The following is a 20,322-nucleotide window of genomic DNA, read 5'->3' on the forward strand; positions in this document are numbered from 1 at the left end:
CCCCACTCTGAGCACCAAATGGGAGTTCCTGCACACTCTCCTCCCCCCCCCCCAAACATTCCCACCTGCACCCCTTGCACCAAATGGGAGCTGCCCAGGTAAGCACTCCACACCCAAACCTCCTGCCCCAACCCTGAGCCCCCTCTGTCATTCTAGCTCTTGGCCAGGCCCAACACCCCAACCTCCAGCCTACTCCTTCACCCCCAGCCCTGTGCTCAGTGCACTCCCACCCTCAGCTCAGTGCAGAGAGAGAGGAAGAGAATGGGCGAGAACCAGGGAGAAGGTAGGTACCCACTCTATGTGGGCAGGGCTGGGATCCCAGACTGGCAGTGGCCTGAGCCACTCGGCCCACTGCCGGTCTGGGGTCCCGGCCGCTGGCCCCGCTCAGCCCGCTTCTGGTCTGGGGTTCTGGCTGCCAGCCCCTTGTCAGCCGGGGTCCTGGTCGCAGGCCCCGCTCAGCCCGCTGCCGGCCTAGGTGAACGAAATCCCAGGCTGGCAGCAGGCTGGCGGCGTAAGATCAGCATTTTAATTTAATTTTAAATGAAGCTTCTTAAACATTTTGAAAACCTTGTTTACTTTACATATGACAATAGTTTTAGTTATATAATAAATAGACTTAGAGAGAGAGACCTTCTAAAAACATTAAAATGTATGACTGGCACGCAAAACCTTAAATTAAAGTGAATAAATGAAGACTCAGTACACCACTTCTGAAAGGTTGCCGACTCCTGATGTAGATCAAGCTTATGTTGATATTGTCCCTTGTCAGTGTCAAAACAATCTGCTCTAAAAGCAGTCATTCTATGGTATCAGTAAATCGCTTCTTCGTACCATACCGTTCAGTCAGTTTTGTGATTGTTAAAATCACCCACTGTAAACATTTGCTAATGAGAGGTTATTTATAGTGCTTTCGGTTTATGTGCAATGATGATATGTTTTGTAGGCTTGCATCATGCATTCATAGTTTTCTTACACATTCACGTCAATATTCCTTTGGAACTTTTTTCTCTTTAGATATCTGTGGCTCAGGCAAGGCACTGAGCAATGGAATTCTTTGGCTGGGAGGGGTGGTGGGTAGCAAGTTAAAGCTGCATTGTACCTTGCAACTAGTGCATTCTGATACAACACAACTTTGGTAACTGCTGTGGTCCCCGTGAGGAGAGTTGGATTGGTGGACCCTTTGTCCTTTAACTAGTTGCAGTGAGCTACTTTTATTCATCACATCTCTAATGGGGTCTTCACAGGTACCTGGTTTTGTAATTTTGAGCACAAATGGGTCCTGGAGTCCTGAAATAATTTTTTTTAGAATGATCAGTATCTCTGTAATTATAGGAGGATGAATGGCTTCTGTGTTTAGACAATTAGCATTTTTTTCTCATGTGAATCCAGGAAACTCTTCCCATATGTGCCTGACATTCTAGGCTAATTGCAGAGTCGGGTGAAATGTGAAGCCTAATAGATGGTTGGAGGGTGTTTTGGGGGGTGGGGTGATTAAACAATAATGAAACTGTTAGATGCTTGCAGGGAAACACTGCTGCCTGTGTGTGGACTTTGCACTGGAGAAAGTTTCAATTGTTCCAAAGCAGGGCTTGCTCTAAAATGTAGCTTTTGTGGCTGCTAGTAGCATAGTTGTCTAAATTACTGACTCTCTTGAGGCCATTATACAAGCATTGCAAAATATTTTTGGAAACAGTTTATTTTATGATTCAAATAAAGCTTTGTCTTAAATGTCCCTTCCTACTTTATAATCAAAAACCTAGAAATTGAGGAAAAGAATTCTTATATTTTTTAATTCACAGAATGCTGCAATTCAAAATTCAGGTTCTTCAAACTGGAGTCTGATATTTGCGTAGTTCATGCCTTGTAGTTTTTAAAGAAATTGAAAAACTTGTCAGGTGTTGTATGTGATCACTTGTTTCCTTATAAGGTCAGTCAGCTTCTGTTCTGTGTTGCTATTTCATATCATTTTGGTGCCCAGGGACCTCTGTTACCATAAGTAAGGGCAAGTTTACACTACAAAATTAAGTCAACCTAAGTTACGTTGATGTACAGCCGCCACAATAATTAAATCACTTTTACACATCCACAGTACACTCCTTGTGTCCGTGGTGCATGTCCTCACTAGCAGAGCTTGCACTGATGCAGAGAGCAGTGCACCATCTGTAGTTACCCCACTGAGCAACTTGCCACCGTCTAGCGCATAGTATTTTGGGAAGGGTTTGCACTGCGTCTTGGGGGCAAATGAGTCACACAGGGCTGACTGGAAACATGGTGCAGTTTTCTCTAACCCATAATGTTATCTCCATCCCATAGTTATCTCCATCCCATAATGTTTCACGCCTCTTTTCAAAAGCCCCACAACCCACTCCATCTGTGTGAGAAGGATGGATCCTGCAAAGCTCTGCATTGTTGTGATGAGCCTTGCAAGCATGGCACGCCTGATCCTGTGGTATTTGCAGAGCTGCCAGAGGAGCTACAGGGAACATGATGACTCCTTGCAGGCTAGGTTGCTGTGGGACATAGAAAGAAACAATTCAAGGTGGTTGTTGGATTCACAGAGCAGCTGCAGAGGTGGAGTGCTGGTTCGGAACCTTAGAAACAAGCACTGACTGTTGGGATCACATTGTTATGCAGGTATGGGATGACTCGCAATGTCCACAGAATTTTTGGATGTGCAAGGCCACATTCCTAGGTGTGCTTGTGTGTGTGTGTAGCTTTCCCAAGCCCTCCAGCAGAGTGACACCAAAATGAGAGCTGCACTGACCGTGGAAAAGCAATTGGCGATTGCTAGTGATCAGTTGGGGATCAATTTGGAGCAGGGAAATTCACTGTGGGGGTTGCTGTGATGCAAGAATGCAGGGCCATTAATTGCGTCCTGCTATGAAGGACTGTGACTTTGGGCAATGTGTAGGACATATTGGATGATTTTGCAGAAATGGTGTTTCTGAACTGTGGTGGAGGGATAGTGGCACACACACCCCTATTTTGGCACCAGACCACCTTGCCACAGAGTACATCAACGGAAAGGGATACTTTTCTATGGTATTGCAAGCATTGTGGATCACCAGGGATGTTTTACTGACATCAGCGCAGGATGGTAAAGGAAGCTGCATACACACACATCTTTAAGAACATAGGCTTGTTCAGAAAGCTGCAAGCAGGGACTTTCTTTCCAGACCGGAGGATTACCACTGGGGATGTTGAAATGCCAGTAGTGATCCTGGGAGACCCAGCCTACCCCTTACTCCCGTGGCTCATGAAGCCGTACACCAGCCACCTGGACAGCAGCAAGAAGCGCTTTAACAACAGGCTCAGCAGGTACAGAATGACCGTTGAATGTGCCTTTGGCTGTTTGAAAAGCTGCTGGTGCTGTCTACTCATGAGATTTGATCTCAGTGGAAAGAAAATCCCAATGGTTGTAGCTGCTTGTTGTGTGCTTCATAATATCTGTGAAACAAAGGGGGAAAAGTTTCTGCTGGGGTGAAGGGTGGAGGTGGAATGGCTGTCTGCTGATTTTGAGCAGCCAGATATTAGGGTTGTAAGAAGAGCTCAACAGGGAGCTATATTGATTAGGGAGTCTTTGAAAGACCATTTTAATAGTGACCCACAGTAAAGTATGTTGCTGTAGTGTGCTCTTCTTGGCATTGGTTTTTTTGAACCCCGGTATGAACCTTATAATGAGTGCTCAGTGTGTAGTAATATAACATTGAAAATGAATGTACCTATTGCCATTATCTGTGAATGATGTCAGACTCACCCAGCATATGTTGTGAACTAATAAAGATGAATTAAGTTTCCATAAATAGACTTTTATTCCAAACCCATGCAAACAGACATATTTATAAATGAATTAAACTTTATAAATACAAGGAAAAGAACCTTTGAAGGGGAAAGAACATTCATTTTCATTTCACAAACACCAACTGTATCTCTCACAGGTCAGTGTATGTGTGGCTGTGATTGCCTGTACTCTCCTTCAGGGTGGAGTGATGGGGTAGTGCATCAGCCCCGGATTTCCTGGGAATGTGTGTAGGGAGGTCCCAGAATGCAACTATCTATGGGCTGCAGAGGAAGGCGAGCACGGATGAACCTGAAGATCAACAGGAGTCTCCAGCATCTCTCGTTTGCTGCTTGAGAAGTGCTAGTAGCATCTCCTGCTGCTCTCGCTCTCCTTTTCCTTTGCTTTTCTCCTCTCCGTTCTATCCCTGTCCTTTCTGTCCTTGAGGGTGATCCTCCAAGCTCTGTGCTCAGTATCTGAAGCACCAGAGGCTTGCAGGATCTCTTGAAACATGTCACTACACGTCCTCCTCCTCCTTCTTCTTATCTGACTGAGCCGCTCCGCTGGTGTGGATGGAGAGACCCTCAAGGTCACATTTCCAGATGCAAAAGATACAGTACACAGAGGTACTATTGAGAGTGTAATCACAAGATAAACGGAAACTTGGTATCCTGAACTCACTCCCCTTCATCCACACAAGTTACAGGCACTACATTCTCACTTCTCCTTGGGATTCATAGAGCACAGCGGCAGTCCCAGCCATGGTGAATACCGCCCAAAGACGGGGCGAGTTGGGACAATGGGGGTGTGGTAGCTCATGGGCATGACTATATGTGGTTAGGGGAATTGAACTGAATGCTGGTACCGTTTTCCACAGGCAGTGGTGATGTTAGCTGAGATCTCACTCCTGCGTGTAATGGAGGCTGAAAGGGAACAGCTCCTGCATGCGTCTGTCTGCAGACCGGGACCCTATGCTGCTAGCCTGTGCGCTGCAATGGTGCCTGCTGAAGTAATTGCTGAGTGGTGTGGGAAAGTGTCCTATTGTGGCGGAAGAAATAAGGCAGCCCCACCCAGAAACCTTGGGCAGAGGATTGCAGGCTACCTCCAGAAAAGTTTCCTCGAGATCTTTATGGAGGATTCATGGGACATCCCAGTGCACTTAAACAAATTATTGTGCAGGGCTCCCTTGGCCTAATTGTACAAGGGAGTGAGAAGCAGATAGCAACTTTGCATCTATTGATTATTTCACTACGTGTTCAAGCATGATTTAAAAAAGAGTAAATGAACAGAGGTGTCCCTGCAGTTTCAAAGCAAATTGCGCACTTACCAGAGGTTCCTTTCCCTGCATCAGGCTTGCCCATGCTGGACTGTAGGGACTGGCTCGACTGGTCTGGAATAAACAGGTCCTGGCTGGCTGCACCACTGGGTCCCCCGGTCATCTGTCCCCCATACTACTCCTCCCTTGTCCAACATCACCTCCTCACTATTCACTCAGGGGCCTGTGATTCTGACTCCCCCGAAGTACCCCGGGGCTCTTCGGGGTGGTCTCAGCCGAGGATGGCACGCAGCTCTTTGTAAAAGTGGCATATCTGCAGCTCGGCACCAGAACAACTGTTAGCATCCCTGGCCTTCTGGTATGCCTGCCGCAGCTTCTTGGCTTTCATGTGGCACTGCTACGGGACCCTCTTTTAGCCCTTCTCCCTCATGCCCCAAGCGGTCTGCTCGCAGATATGGATGTTTCTACAGCTAGATCATAGCTGTGCCTGCACAGTCTTTTCTCCCCACAGACACAGGACCTGCTGTGTCCTCCAGGCAGGAGCACGTCTGTGGCGTGTAACCAGCATGGTCAGCTGGGCAGTCGCTAGGTGAGCTGTCCGTGCTAAACAAACAGAAAATGGAATTTCAGAAATTTTTTGAGCATTTAGAGTAGAAGGGTGTATACCTGTGTACCTGGCTGCTGGGCAACAAAGTTCAAAATGGTGATCATGGCGGTCACAGCAGGGCATGGTGCGACACCTCCCAGAGGCCACTAAAATTGACATAAACAATGCAGTGTCTAGACCGATGCTGCGTCGACCTAAGTACTAGGCCTATCGGGGAGGTGGAGTTATTAAGTTGGCGTGGTGGGTGGGTTACATCAACAGGAGCCACATTTTAGTGTAGACGCTTACAGAGTTAGATCAACATAAGCTGCCTTACGCCAGCCTAACTCTGTAGTGTAGATCAGGCCTAACCCTATTTATTATAGAGGCTTCCTTTACACAGAGGAGAACTGCAATTTTTGTGTTTATACCAAGACTTTTCCCCTCCCCATCTCTCTTTTTTTTTTCTTCTTCTGTTTAATCATTGAAAGGTCACAATCCTCTGTGTATGACATCACTATATTCCCATGAAAATTACACAAGTCATTCAATCCGCATTGTGACTTCCTTCTAGGATGAAGTAAGAAATGGCTAAAATGTGTTGCCACTGATGCTATTAAATATATTGGAGCTCTAAAAGTGAATTGAAATATTTTAAAAACACATACAAAACTGTAAGATGTCAAAATGTAGGTAATTATGTATATTTAAATATTACAAATAATTAATGCATTTTGGAGCATAATGAAATAATCTTTGCATTTCAGAGCCAGTTTGGGTATGAATTTCAGGTTTATCTTGAATAAAACTAGTTAAGCAACACGTTTGCTGTATTTGTAAGTCACTAGTATTGTATCTACCTCTAATTAAAACTGTGTCCAAGTAGAGTAAAAGCTTACAAACATTAGAACAAGCTGAAATCAGATTTTTATCAGAATACAGATGGACAGCAGGGCTTTAGGTTATGCTTACAGCTCTACTTGAGTTTTATACTTTGATGCACAATTCTTCTGCAGTATCATGGATTTCGACTCCTCTTTTCCAGCATCACAGTTCCGTCAAATTTGTGGTATCATTTTTCCTCTTCCAGTGTATAGAGTGTGAAAAGAAGCCCATTTCATGTATGACTAGCAGCATTGCTCTTTATTTTTAACTTCAAAAATGATTTTAGAAGTTGAAGCTCAATTAAAAAAAATACCACCACCAGGACCACCTAGACTCTGCAAGGTTGTCATCCTGCTCTTGTGCACAGTGACACCTCCCAGGGCTTTCTCTCTGGAGGCTTGGCTCCAAAGCCTGCAGTCCTTTTTGTCAGGGTGTTTCCAAGCTACCTTTTCCGATGGCAGGTAGGGAAACTCAGGCCCTCCCTCTCCTCTGGGTTCTAGTCCATGGACCACGTGGCAAGCAGCGAAGATCTGCTATTGCAGACTCCTTGCTGCCTCCCTGGGACTTCTTCCTACCTTGGCCTTCCTTCAGGCCTTTTCCCACAGCTCCTTCCTGGGCTTATTGTACAATCTGCCTGTTTCTAGGCGCTTCCTTCACTCTCTAGTAACCAGAGAGGAACTGCATAGTTTTTCCCTTCTTTTCTTGCAGCTCCTTTCTGATCTGGGCTTCCTCCCTTTATTCTCCCCACCGAGCTTCTTCCTTAGCTGGGCCCACCTGCAAGATGTAACTATGTGCCTTAATTGAATTCAGTAGCTCCCGTTAAATCTCTTAGTGCTAGTGTGGGGTATATACCACATCACAGGTACATGGTGTAGGAATCCTCCTGAACTTCTATTTGATACTAAACTCTCAAATTGAAACATTTTCCACCTCTGATTCGCTAGGAGACTACATCCTGTGGTGGTCCGAATGGACTTTGAGACTGGACTGTTGCAACATGTTATACTTGGGTAGGAATCCACAGATACTAAAGAAACAGCGAGTGTATAATGTAGAAGGCCTGCTGACAGGAAAGTTGGGTGGAGTTTGTTATGCCATTGTTGCGTTTGTGGTGCTGGCTACTGATCAAGTTTAAGGACCTGATGCTTATCTTCCAGGCCCTCGGTGGGCTAGGTGTGAGCTATTTTACAGAGCTTCTCTTCCTCTTTTCAAGATGTTTGTAATAGTTTCATTGTCCCTTAATATCAGCTGATAGAGGCTAATGGGAACTGGAGATGGAGACTTCTTGGCAACTGGTGAAGGTCTGTGGAACTCCCTTCCCAAGGAACTGAGGATGACCACAAAACTGACTGTTCAGAACTAAATGCAAGCCTCACTCCTTTCCCATATATATGTTTTACATACATAGATGCAGAGAGAGAGGACACACACTTACACTTGCATTGTTGTTTTACCTTGGTTAGGATTGGGGGAGAGGAGAATAGTTGTAAAGTGAAGTTCCCAGCCATCCTGCTGGCTCCAGGGCTTTCTCTTCTCTCCGTACTGTTCTGTATGTATGTTCATATATATATATAATTTTTTGTGGTGATGAGTGTGGAATAAATATCTAGATAGTATGGTTATATTAATGTGAAAGGATATTCCACAGGAACAATTTTCATATCTTTAAAATATGAATGAGTGAATATTTTACGTAATATTATATGTATTTGTTCCTCAGCATAGTCTAGGGGAGAGGGGAAAGGAGACCATCATTGGTAAGGTTCTACCAAATTCATGGCCATGAAAAACACGTCATGGACCATGAAATCTGGTCGTTTGTGTGCTTTTATCCTATACTATACGGATTTCATGGGGCAGACCAGTGTTTCTCAAATTGGGGGTTCTGACTCAAAAGGGAGTTGAAGGGGGGGGTCACAAGGTTATTTTAGGGGATGGTCACGATATTGCCGCCCTTACTTCTGCGCTGCCTTCAGAGCTGGGCAGCTGGAGCGTGGCAGATGTTGGCCGGGCACCCAGCTCTGAAGGCAGCGCCGTCACCAGCTGCGGGCAGAAGTAAGCATCGCAGTACTGCAGTTCCCCCCCCCGCAATAACCTTACAGCTTCCCTACAACTCCTTTTTCGGGCCAGGAACCCGACAGTTACGACGCCATGAAAGTTCAGATTTAAATAGCTGAAATCATGACATTTGCCGTTTTAAAAATCCTGTGACCATGAAACTGACCAAAATGGACCATGAATTTGGTAGGGCCCTAATCATTGGAGGTGAGTGGGAGATCTTTGGGGTGGTGGTGGTGGAATGAAAGAGCTCAAAGGAGGTAAGGGAAAAAAGGCAAGATTGGGTGAAATAAGCCAATTTTATTTAAAACATCTCAGATACAGATAACGATATTCATCTTTAGTATTTTTGTATGTTTTGAGTTAACTTGCTCAAAAGAACCTCACTGACTTACAAATTTTCCACTTTCCAATATTTGCAGATTTCCAGGGACCCTAATAATGACTGATAGCAAGATGAGCACTTTACTTAACATTTCTCAATAAACAAAACACAACTTCAGGTCAGTAAACAGTTATTTGATTCAGATTACGCCTCTCCCCCCTCCCCCCAGTTTTCCATTCTGCATTTATGCATCTTTTCTTCTGCCTTCAATCAGACAAGGCTACAATTTGGGTATTGTCCAATTCCTCCTTTTTTTTAGACAAGATATTGCACAATAGGCAGTTCTTGCAGCTTCTCAGGTTTTCACTCTTTATTACAGAAGTTTCAATGGGTACTAACTGCAGATTTTTTTGGGAATGTGTGGCAGCCAAACATATCAGAGATGTGATTTAAATATTAATTCCTACCTTGTTCTCTGCAGAATCCAGCATCAGCTTAAGCCTTCTATTGTATTTCATTCTCCGATAACTTAAAATTCTACTCCCTCCTAAGTGGAGGAATGGAAAGATCTAAAATTGAGGCATTGCATCCTGTAATGCAATTAGTTTTTACTAATGCCTGGTCTAAGCATAGAGTTATGCTGGTTTAACCAAAGATGCAATTTTAAACCAGATTAGTTTAAATGGGTCTAACTGTGTGTGTGGAAGCTCAGTAAAACTAAACGGATATAACTAGTTTTAAACTGATATAAGTGTGTCCACACAGGTGTTTGCACCAGTTTAAATGGGTTTTAAATTTACATTAAATCAGTGCAACTTCTGTATGTAGATAAGCCCCACAATTTCAGTGCTTGCAGTAATCTCATTTTTGAAAAGGAAATCAGTAAGGACACATTAAAAATCACACATGCATTGAAAAAAACCTCTCTCTTACTACAAACACATTATGTAATTAAAAGTGAAAAATTTTAAAGTGAATCACGTAGCTGAAGTCAATGTACTTAGATCTACTTACTGCGGGGTACACGCTACGCGATGTCGACTGGAGATGCTCTCCCGTCGACTCCCCATGTGCTGCTTGTTCAGGTGGAGGACAGGAGTCAATGGGAGAGCAATCTGCTGTTGATTTAGCAAGCCTTCACTAGACCCTCTAAATCAACCGCTGATGCATCCATCGCCGCACGTCGATCCCCCGGTAAGCGTAGACAAGCCCTGAGACTGCAAGATTTTTTGACATGGACTGTATAATCCTATATCTCTCAAAAGATTCTAGCACATTGTTGGTGCTGTGTTTAAAATAGTAATGGCTTTGCTTTCCTGGCAAGCCCTCTAGTAGCACAAAAAACAAGTTATAAATACTTCTCTAATAAAGTTAAATTCAAACTTTAAAGTACCGTGGAAAATAGTCTCGTCTCTTACTCCCCAGTACTGAAGGAAACTGTTTTGTCAAATTTTGTACCCTATCAGAATAAAAGAAGTCATTTTTTTTTCAACCTGGCCTTTAAAAACATACCAGCCAACTACCCCAAACCCTCAGTTATGAAGCACTAATTTCTGGTGTATGTACATAACTGTATGATTGATAAATATTGGAAGACTTAAGACTTACTCCTACTCCCATCTACTTCAGTGGGAGTAGTAGTAGACCTCTAGCTTCTCATTGCTGTATTCACTCTGAAGTATAACTTTATTCTGTCTACAAAAGTCCTTTTGTAACATGGCCTTTCTTACAACTGTTTGCAAACACATACTGAATGTACAATATACAGACCATGGTGTAACTTAAATCAGTTTATGTCTCAGGAAACAGTTTCAAGTGGAGCATTTTTTTATGTTCCAGTAGTACTTAGGAAATTCCCACGTTCTCAGGATTTGTTTGTCTAAAATTGTACACTCTAATTTTCTAGGATTTTAACTCTTCTGTCTCTGTAAAACATTTGGTTTCAGGCATTTTACATTCCTTGGTTTTCACAATTTTCTTCCGACAAGACAACCTTTTTATTAGTCTTCTATAAGATAGTACTTACTTACATAATCTAAAACAGTTATGTCTCATACTGTTAAATTTATTTGTAATTATTTGTGTGTGTGTTACTTTTTCAACTGACACATCCACCAAGGTCAAGTAAATCTGGTGGTATAGTATGCCAAAGGCAAGCAATTAATAATTGTTTCCATTAATTTTAAATACGATCACCTTCTAGAATATAGAGTTGTTGTATCACTGTGAATAATACCGTGGCACCAGGCATTTAGTGGGAGTTGTTATGTTAGCTAGTTAGCGCGTCACAGGGGGAATCTAGCCCTTGTAGTCTTCAATGGGGGTACTTTTACTTTCTGCAGCAAAACTAAATTACAATGAACTGTGCTCCGTACTTTTCCTCTCAGACTATAACAGCTCATTAAAATAAAAGGGACCAGGAATCCTTGTGCCACATGGATAGAATCATCATTGCTGTTATGACTTCTCTTCTGTCTCATGGAAGGCTGCTTTAGGTATGATCAGCAAGTCCGTCGTTGCTGGTGCTTCAGTGATGGCACAGCGTCTAGTATACGTCGGTCATTTGAGCTGCGGTTTACAGAAGTTCAAATTCCTAGGAAAGAGTTCTGTTAGTAAGGCAAACCTGGGTTTTCCCCCTCCCCGATTTTTTTAATTTTGACATTTCTGAAGAATTGAGTGAATTTACATGCACCAAGTGAACAACATAAATTCAGTCAAGCCGTCATCTGATAAACTAGATGTGAAAATGAATTGATAAAACAATGCTTCATCTGACAGTTGAAAACCTAACAGTATTTTAAGTAATCACAGCTGAAACTTAACTGTTAGCAATCTGTTTGCAAAAGCACCCCACCACCCCTATGGCCACACAACAACATCACAGTGAGGGAATAAGGCTTACCTGGTGTTACAATCCAACACTGCAATACTAAAATTGGGGTGAAAATTAATGTACAGGATACATGAAGGGCTATTTGCTGTATTGTGTATTATGTAAAGCAGAAATCACTGAGTAGACTTTGCACTCTGATTTTATTATCAGCTCTGAGTCATTGTACTGTGTAAACTTTAGTCCATTGCTGAAGTAATATTTGCCAAAGATATGTCACAAGTTTTGCCAGTTACTCAGCTGGAAACCTGATGACTGTTTCTCATGTGGTGCAGTTATCTGAAAGCGATCTCCGCATTCTTCTTTGTACGGAGAACTTAATGGGAGCTAAGCTTGGACATGTTTTGAAATTTAAAAATACTATATTCTTTATGCCAACTCCATGTACTCTTTGTCCTTTAACCAATGCTTTTCTTTCCTTACTTTTGTACTGCTGCTCAGGCGTATATCTGTATCAGCAAAACTTGTAAGTTTAGACAAGCTCAGAGAGAAGATACCTGCTACTGTGGGGCTTTTAAAAGTGATAGACAAAACAGATAAGATCTAATGGCTAGAAGTAAAAATCAGCAAAATTTAAACTGGAAGTAAGATGCATATTTTGAACAGAGAGGGCAATTAATGACTGAACAGATTACCAATGGATCTGGTAAATTCTCCATCACTTGGAGTCAAAATTGGATGTCTCCGTAAAAAGTATATGTTAGTTCAACAAGAAGTTGGTTGAGCTTCATGCAGGAATCATTGAATTAAGTTCTGTTTGTGTTATGCAGAAGGTCAGGCAGGAGGTTATAATGGTAGCTTCTGGCCTGGAAATCTATGAAAAAGCATAGGTAACTGGATTCTAAGTTTAGTTACCATACACACAAAATAATCAAGATGAAACCTGAACCTTATCTTTGAACTATTCTGCTGCCAGCTGGTCTGTTTGTCAATGTCTCAGCAAGGGCAAATGTTCTTTACTTCCATTCTTTCCTTTTTTTCTAGTTCACTGTGGTTTGGCGAGGCTAGGTGGTGTTGTCTTCATTAGCAAGTTATATATTACTTTATTCCTTAGTCCAAACACCAGTACAAATAGATTTACATTTTTTTCATAGATTCATAGATATTAAGATCAGACAGGACCATTATGATCATCTAGTCTGACCTCCTGCACAACGCAGGCCACCGAATCTCACCCACCGACTCCTGCAATAAACCTCTCACCTATGTCTGAGCTATTGAATTCCTCAAATTGTGGTTTAAAGACTTCAAGGTGCAGAGAATCCTCCAGCAAGTGACCCGTGCCCCATGCTGCAGAGGAAGGTGAAAAACCCCCAGGGCCTCTTCCAAACTGCCCAGGAGGGAAATTCCTTCCTGACCCCAAATGTGGTGATCAGCTGAACCCTGGGCATGTGGGCAAGATTCACCAGCCAGATACCCAGGAAAGAATGCTCTGTAGTAACTCAGATCCCACCCCCATCTAACATTCCATCACAGGCCATTGGGCCTATTTACCATGAATAGTTAAAGATCAATTAATTGCCAAAATCATGTTATCCCATTATACCTTCTCCTCCATAAACTTATCGAGTTTAATCTTGAAGCCAGATAGGTCTTTTGCCCCCACTGCTTCCCTTGGAAGGCTGTTCCAGAACTTCACTCCTCTGATGGTTAGAAACCTTCGTCTAATTTCAAGTCTAAACTTCCTGATGGCCAGTTTATATCCATTTGTTCTTGTGTTCACATTGGTACTGAGCTTAAATAATTCCTCTTCCTCTCTGGTATTTATCCCTATTTCAAGGTTGCAGCATGTTTGACTAGCTTCATTTATTCCTTTTTGCCACATAAACAGTCTTTCATTTTCTTCTAATTTTTATGTCTGTATTTCAAAGATTTTTTTCACCTTTTTCATAAGAACTCTTTGAATTTGTCTAAGTTGTGAAAAGAAAAGGAGTACTTGTGGCACCTTAGAGACTAACCAATTTATTTGAGCATAAGCTTTTGTGAGCTACAGCATCCGATGAAGTGAGCTGTAGCTCACGAAAGCTTATGCTCAAATAAATTGGTTAGTCTCTGAGGTGCCACAAGTCCTCCTTTTCTTTTTGCGAATACAGACTAACACGGCTGCTACTCTGAAACCTGTCTAAGTTGTGAGTGATTTAAATTGGATATGTACAAATATTGTGCATAAAACTAATTTGTCCAGAAGATTAAGTTTAACATCTTGGAATCTTTACCTATCTCTCTTTCTGTCTGAGAGCATACCCTCTTTTGGAGCGGTTTTTGTTAGCGTGTTAATGAAAACTTTCATGCTATGGGTTTACTCTGTTCCATGCCAGAGTACAGTCTGGAATATTAAAGTTTATAGAAAAATCCATCATTCTGACCATTGGAAAAACAGGTTGATTTCATATTGAGTGGCAAGATACTGTACCTACTGTCCTAGTCAATTTGTTCCTTTTCTCTTGAACTTCCTGCTCAGAGCTGCTGTTGTCGTTTCAATTTATAAATCAAAACTGAAGGTTCATTCATTTTTCTTTGCAAAGAATATTCATTATCACACTAATGTTTAGAAACTAAGTGACTTGAGATGTCTTGGCAGGCAAAGGCAAGATAAAAGCATTTCTTGGCCAGCTACCAAGAGGTTACATACTACTGACCCTATATTCTAAAACCGCTGCTAAAATATCCACTTCTGCTAGCTAAAATTAACTGAGTATAACCTTATGAGTTTTCTGCACATGGTAAGGGTATTGATCTGAATTCTGAACCACATAATCTACTAAAATGGAAACCTTAATGTGAAGCAGATCTACTTTGAACAATGTCTATGGGAGCATCATAGAATCACAGAAATGTAGGGCTGGAAGAGATCTCAAGAGGTCATCAAGATCAGCCCCCTATGCTGAGGCAAGACCAAGTAAATCTAAACCATCCCTGACAGGTTTTGTCCAACCCGTTCTTAAAAAAATCTCCAACGATGAGGATTCCACAACCTCCCTTGGAAGCTTATTCCGGAGTTTAACTACTCTTAGAGTTAGAAAACTTTTCCTACTATCTAACCGAAATGTCCCTTGCCACAGATTAAGCCCATTACTTCTTGCCCTACGTTCAGTGGACATGGAGAACAGGTGATTGCTGTCCTTTTTATAACAGTCCTTAATATATTTGGAGACTGTTATCAGCCTTCAGTCTTCTTTTCTCAAGACTCAACATACCCAGTTTTTTTAACCTTTTCTCACAGGTCATGTTGTTTTTGTTGCTCTCCTCTGGGCTTGGACCAGTTTATCCGCATCTTTTCTAAAATGTGGCATCCAGAATTGCGTAAGAATCAGCTAAGAGCATCAGTACTCTGGCAGCTCCGTACTATTTGCTGGGGTTTACATCTGGCCTGCTAAAGCTTCAGAAGCCGTTTTAATATAGAGTAACTCCTCTCTTAACGTTGTAGTTATGTTCCTGAAAAATGTGACTTTAAATGAAACGATGTTAAGTGAATCCAATTTCCCCATAAGAATGAATGTAAAAAGGGGTTAGGTTCCAGGGAATTTTTTTCACCAGACAAAAGACTAAATTTTATTTTATTTAATTTATATAAAGCAAACAGTCTCTCTCTCTCTGTATATATACATACACACACAGTATAAGTTTTAAACAAACCATTTAATACTGTACACAGTGATGATGATTGTGAAGCTTGGTTGAGGTGGTGAAGTCAGAGGGTGGGATATTTCCCCGGGAATGCCTTAGTGTTAAATGACGAACTAGCTGAGCACTCAAGGGTTAACACGTTAATGTAGCCTCACACTCTACAAGGCAGCACAAGTGGAGGGAGGGGAGACAGCATGACAGAGACACACCGTGTGTGTGTGAGAGAGGGGTGCGCATTGCCCCTTTTAGTACACTGACACCCTCCCCACCCCCCCACAGCAAGCAAGGAGCAGCTCCAAGGCAGAAGGCAGGAGCAGCACATGGCAATGGTGGGAGGGACAGCTGAACTGCCGAGGTAGCTGCCGCACAGGGAACTTAAGGGAGTGGGGAGCTGATGGGGGGCTGCTGGTCCACCCTGGTGCCAAGCCACCACCAGCTCGCTGCAACGGGCTGCTCTTTCTGCAAGCAGTGGACAAAGCAGACGGCTGCCAAACAACGTTATAAGGGAGCATTGCGCAACTTTAAACGAGCATGTTCTCTAATTGATCAGCAACGAAACAACGTTAACCGGGACAATTTTAAGTGAGGAGTTACTGTAGTCTCATCTCTTCTCCCCTTGGAGTTTGACAGGCAGGTTCCTGAAGATGATTTTCAAATACTGCATTTTTGCTGATAGTTTTGTTCTTTGATGTCCTTTGCAGGAAAGAGAAATCTCTTCCCTCCCAACCTGCCTCCTTTGAGGGCAGCCCCTCTCTTTCTTTAACACAAGAATTTTTCTTGCTTATCATACTCTTGGGTCGCTACTACTAGGGTATTTGTGCATCTCCCTAATTGCAGCAAATTCTGTTTCTTGTGGTAAATTAGCAGCAAAATTAAACTTTTGTGCTTTCTTATAATCTTATGGGTTGATGGAAACCCATAACCAATTATCACTATTTGTGGTGTTACATTAATGGCTGTCATTTACTCTTACTCATTTCTCTTAAACCTGGGAAGCAGCTTCTTAAGAACCTTACAGTTCAATGAACTAAAGTAACTGTTAACTTTTTCATATATAGAAGCTATTCTTTCAGACTTTATCAGCTAAGCAGGTTTAAGGATCTTCTGAAACCACATCCGAGTCTTATTGTCAACCTTCTGATAATGCTAGAACAGAATGTAGGCTTAATAACATTGAGCTCAGTCTTTGTTTCTTCTGGTTTGCTCATTCCTTCTTTGCAATATCTGAACTGGTGCAAAGTTTGAGTGAGTTGGCCTATCTTTTTAAGAAAAATAAATCAGGACAAACCGTAGACATTTGTATATGCTGCTACTGTGGGTGGCCTCAAGTTCACAGGAGTCCTTATGGGCTTAATGTGGATGTAGTTTTTTAATCTCTTGTGGAGGCTATGAATGCTTCTTTCAGTGTTCACAGGGTTCATATCTTGGGTCTGTAAACCGTAGGATCAAATTAAGACTCTCAAAACAGCTGAGTCATTCCATAAAATAGCAAAATTGCAAAAATGTTGAATTTCCAAAATACATAACTTCTAACAGAAATGTAATGCTCTGAAATTAGAGTTCAGAAAAAAGCATAGGTAAGTTCTGATGTGTATTTTATTTATAGTCTGTGCATTTATAGCCATTACCACTGGATACTGTGGTTTCAATTTAAGGCTAATACACATGATGAAGCTAAATACCTTCTGTATTATGACTTTGTACTATGGACTGCTTTTGTTAGACTGTATTCCTTGAACACGAGGTGTGTTTTCTTACTTTGGAACAAGTACCATGAACATATAATATAGAATGCTGGACTAACTACAGCTCCTCCACTAACATACTGGGACCTCAGACCTTACACCATGTCAATAACCATTTGTCCTGCTTTTTGTTGGTCATTAAACTTGTTTATAATTTGACATAAAAACTGTGTAAGGTTAAAAACCTTCTGGCACCAGGTTTTACACATACAGTTGTAAACCAGTCTGTATTGTTTATTAGCCTAAATGACCAGGTTATTTTTCAGTATGGTAGTTATCCCCAAATATTTGTTATATGGGATATACCGCCCCCACCCTCCGTTTCCCATGGTACATTCCTATTTAAAAACGTCTGGGCAAAAATAAAGCAGACTAGCCCCCTCAGCATATTTCAGAACAGCTTCAAATGGTATAGAAGTAAAGTCTGTGCACCTACACAAATAGATTATTTCCGTGGAAGTTAGAAAGAACAGGCTGTCAGCACGAGGTGATGTATGTAGACATAAGCATAAGAGACTAATTCAGTTAACCTGAAAATTTAAAAATTGCATACATTTGCTTTTTCATCTAAGGTGAGACGTCTAATTGCTGCTCTAAGTGTATAATTCACAGCATGACACACTGTATGAACTGTTTCTCCTGTATCATCAAGACTCTTGTTTTCTATTTGAACATTAAAATTTGCTGAACCTGCAAGCTTATGTTGTCATGCTCAGGCATGTGTCCACTATAGCGACAGTGGTAACTTTGATAGACCAAATTCACCTACACTTTGAAAGGATTAAAGAGTCCAGTAAATCTGCAGATTATTGGAACTGCACCAAACTTCAAAAGCCTCCTTGTTTAAGTACATCAGCCCAACAGGGCTGATTGTATAAAACATTCAAATACTATGTTAGCACCTCATGCCAAACACTCCTCAGAGCTTGTATTGATTCACCAATTTCCAAAGTATGGTTTAATCATGTCATAAAATGTTATGTAGGGAACATGCACAAACAGCCTAGCTAAGAAAAAAGGTTGACTCCAGGGGTTTGGAAAATCGAGGAAAATTGAACTGGCAGATACCAATGTTGACAGAATCTGGGAGATTTCAGGGGGGAAGCTTGCTGTGAATCAGGGGTGTGGAGTGGCTGCGAGGGGAGCTACTGAGAGTTGGCAGGGAGCAGCTGGGAAGGGGTGTCCTGGCAGTTCCTACTGCCATTCCTTGGTGCCCAATGCCATGTGTTCCCTCTTTCCGTTGGCAGCTGGCACAGTGATGCCTCCTTGTCCCTGATCCCAGTGGCTGACACGTGTGCTCCTGCCCCTCCCTCAGGCCAGGTGCCTATGCCAGGACCTGTGGTGGCTGGAAGGCGTGGAGAGAAGAGCAATCCTACCTGCTCCTTGGCGGTTGGCCTAATCTGCTCTGATCTCTCCTCCAGCTTCCGTGCTTGCCTCCACCAGATATTGGGCAGAAGTATACCTGAGCCCCCCAGTATTTCCATTGTGGGGGTGTTAGCCCCCCGCTCTGCCCCCTGCTTTCCTGGTTCTGCTGCCTCTGGACAGAATAGGCTGAAAGATTTAAAAGAAGCGTAAAAGTATCTGTCTGTTAACTATAACATGAATGCAGCAAATACAGGGTGGGAAGCAGAGTGTATTCCTTATGCTAGTGACTGATGACACCTAGCATATGGTCTGAGTGCCCAGAGGAATGTTTTCAGGCCTATGTGCTTAGTAGATTACAAATAAGTATGGAAATGTTATTGCAGAAATGGTTTTGCTCCAAAAATACTGAGAGGAAGCATTCCCCCTCCTCTCTTTGCTCTCCCCCTCTGTTTCCACACTGTTTCCTCAAGGAGTCTAGGTGGGGGGAGGGATAGCTAAGTAGTTTGAGCATTGGCCTGCTAAACCCAGGGTTGTGAGTTCAATCCTTGAGGGGGCCATTTAGGGATCTAGGGCAAAAATTGGGGATTGGTCCTGCTTTGAGCAGGGGGTTGGACTAGATGATCTCCTGAGGTCCCTTCCAACCCTGATATTCTATGATTCTAGGGGTATATCTCTTACCACCAGGGCCCAAGCAAATAGATACGTAGAGACATTCATAATTTCTTATCAGTTAGCTCCCCTGTATTCAACTGTGTTTCTAAATAAGTTAGCAGAGGTTAACACTGATTCACTGTCTGGAAGCTTACTGAGTGCAGGACGCAAATTAGGGTAGCTGTCTGTTTCCATTTCAGCTGAGTCCAGCTGAGTTCATGGGCACCGACACTGCCTGTTCTTGTCTGTTTACAGGCCTGCAGCTGTAGCTTTATATGTGGAGCCAGGCTGTCGAGAAAAACCAGCTAGGGTCTCGCTGTTAATCTTACACAAGCACCATGTGAGAGAGAACACGAGTCTCTAATATCTTTCTGAGGGAGAAATTCACCAGTGCCTCTAACCTTTCCCTTACTCCCTACTGCAAAGTAACTGAAAACTGCCTCACTCGGTTGTAGCTCCATAGTGTAATACAAATGACTGTTCTGCGATCATAGAGTTCTGAACAATGCCCATGCACAACAGAGTGGAATTTAAACATAGTCTTCCTCCTGCCCTAACGAGAGTCTCCGAAAAATGTCAGTAAAGTCCATTCTGAAACTCTGCCCGTGCATTTTCATTAAGGGTTTAGAGCATGTTGTGTGTTGCAGATATGTACGTTTTTGGCCTACGCCTGCAGTTGGTAAGAGAAAAGATCTAGTCCCCTTGCTACTTGCTGTCAAGTAGCTTAGTTAGTGAAGGAAGCATAAACATTTCAGTTCGTGCCCGGCCCTCACTTTGGTAGCAAATATGTGGCTTCCAGTACGTTATTTAACTTGTGTTTTTTCTCACCCTTTTAGTTATTATGTGGGCAACCTGTTGTAACTGGTTTTGTCTGGATGGACAACCTGAGGAGATGCAGCAGCGGCCGCAGCAGGGTGCCAGACCCCAGGCGTATTCCAACCCAGGTTACAGCTCCTATCCTTCTCCTACAGGTTCTGAACAGAACTGCAAGGCATGTGGGATGCACTTTGAAAATTCCTCCAGGAAGGTAAGGGGTGAATTTAGCCACTGATTTGGGCACCCATTTGGTTTGACTGACATACACAATCTGACTCCCAGATCATTTATTTACAGAGTCACTTTCAAGAGCCTGCAAA

At 42.6% G+C, this 20,322-nt stretch overlaps 1 protein-coding gene across 9 annotated transcripts in view; it reads left to right on the top strand.

Moving 5' to 3' along the window:
• Positions 1-20,322, top strand: part of RFFL (ring finger and FYVE like domain containing E3 ubiquitin protein ligase) — a 49,409-nt gene that overhangs the window by 5,962 nt on the left and 23,125 nt on the right. For 3 of the 9 annotated variants that reach the window (XM_073315554.1, XM_073315559.1, XM_073315560.1), the window contains exons 2-3: positions 9,006-9,086; positions 20,023-20,213. In XM_073315554.1, the coding sequence (XP_073171655.1) occupies positions 20,028-20,213 (186 nt within the window). In that variant the 5' untranslated portion in view covers positions 9,006-9,086; positions 20,023-20,027. Of the gene's footprint in view, positions 1-2,313; positions 2,635-7,773; positions 8,075-8,561; positions 9,087-20,022; positions 20,214-20,322 lie in introns of those variants that run through there. The other 6 variants (XM_073315561.1, XM_073315562.1, XM_073315553.1 and 3 more) reach the window with 4 other exon arrangements.

Source organism: Lepidochelys kempii, chromosome 17 (assembly GCF_965140265.1).
Source record: "Lepidochelys kempii isolate rLepKem1 chromosome 17, rLepKem1.hap2, whole genome shotgun sequence".
Lineage (NCBI taxonomy): Eukaryota > Metazoa > Chordata > Testudines > Cheloniidae > Lepidochelys > Lepidochelys kempii.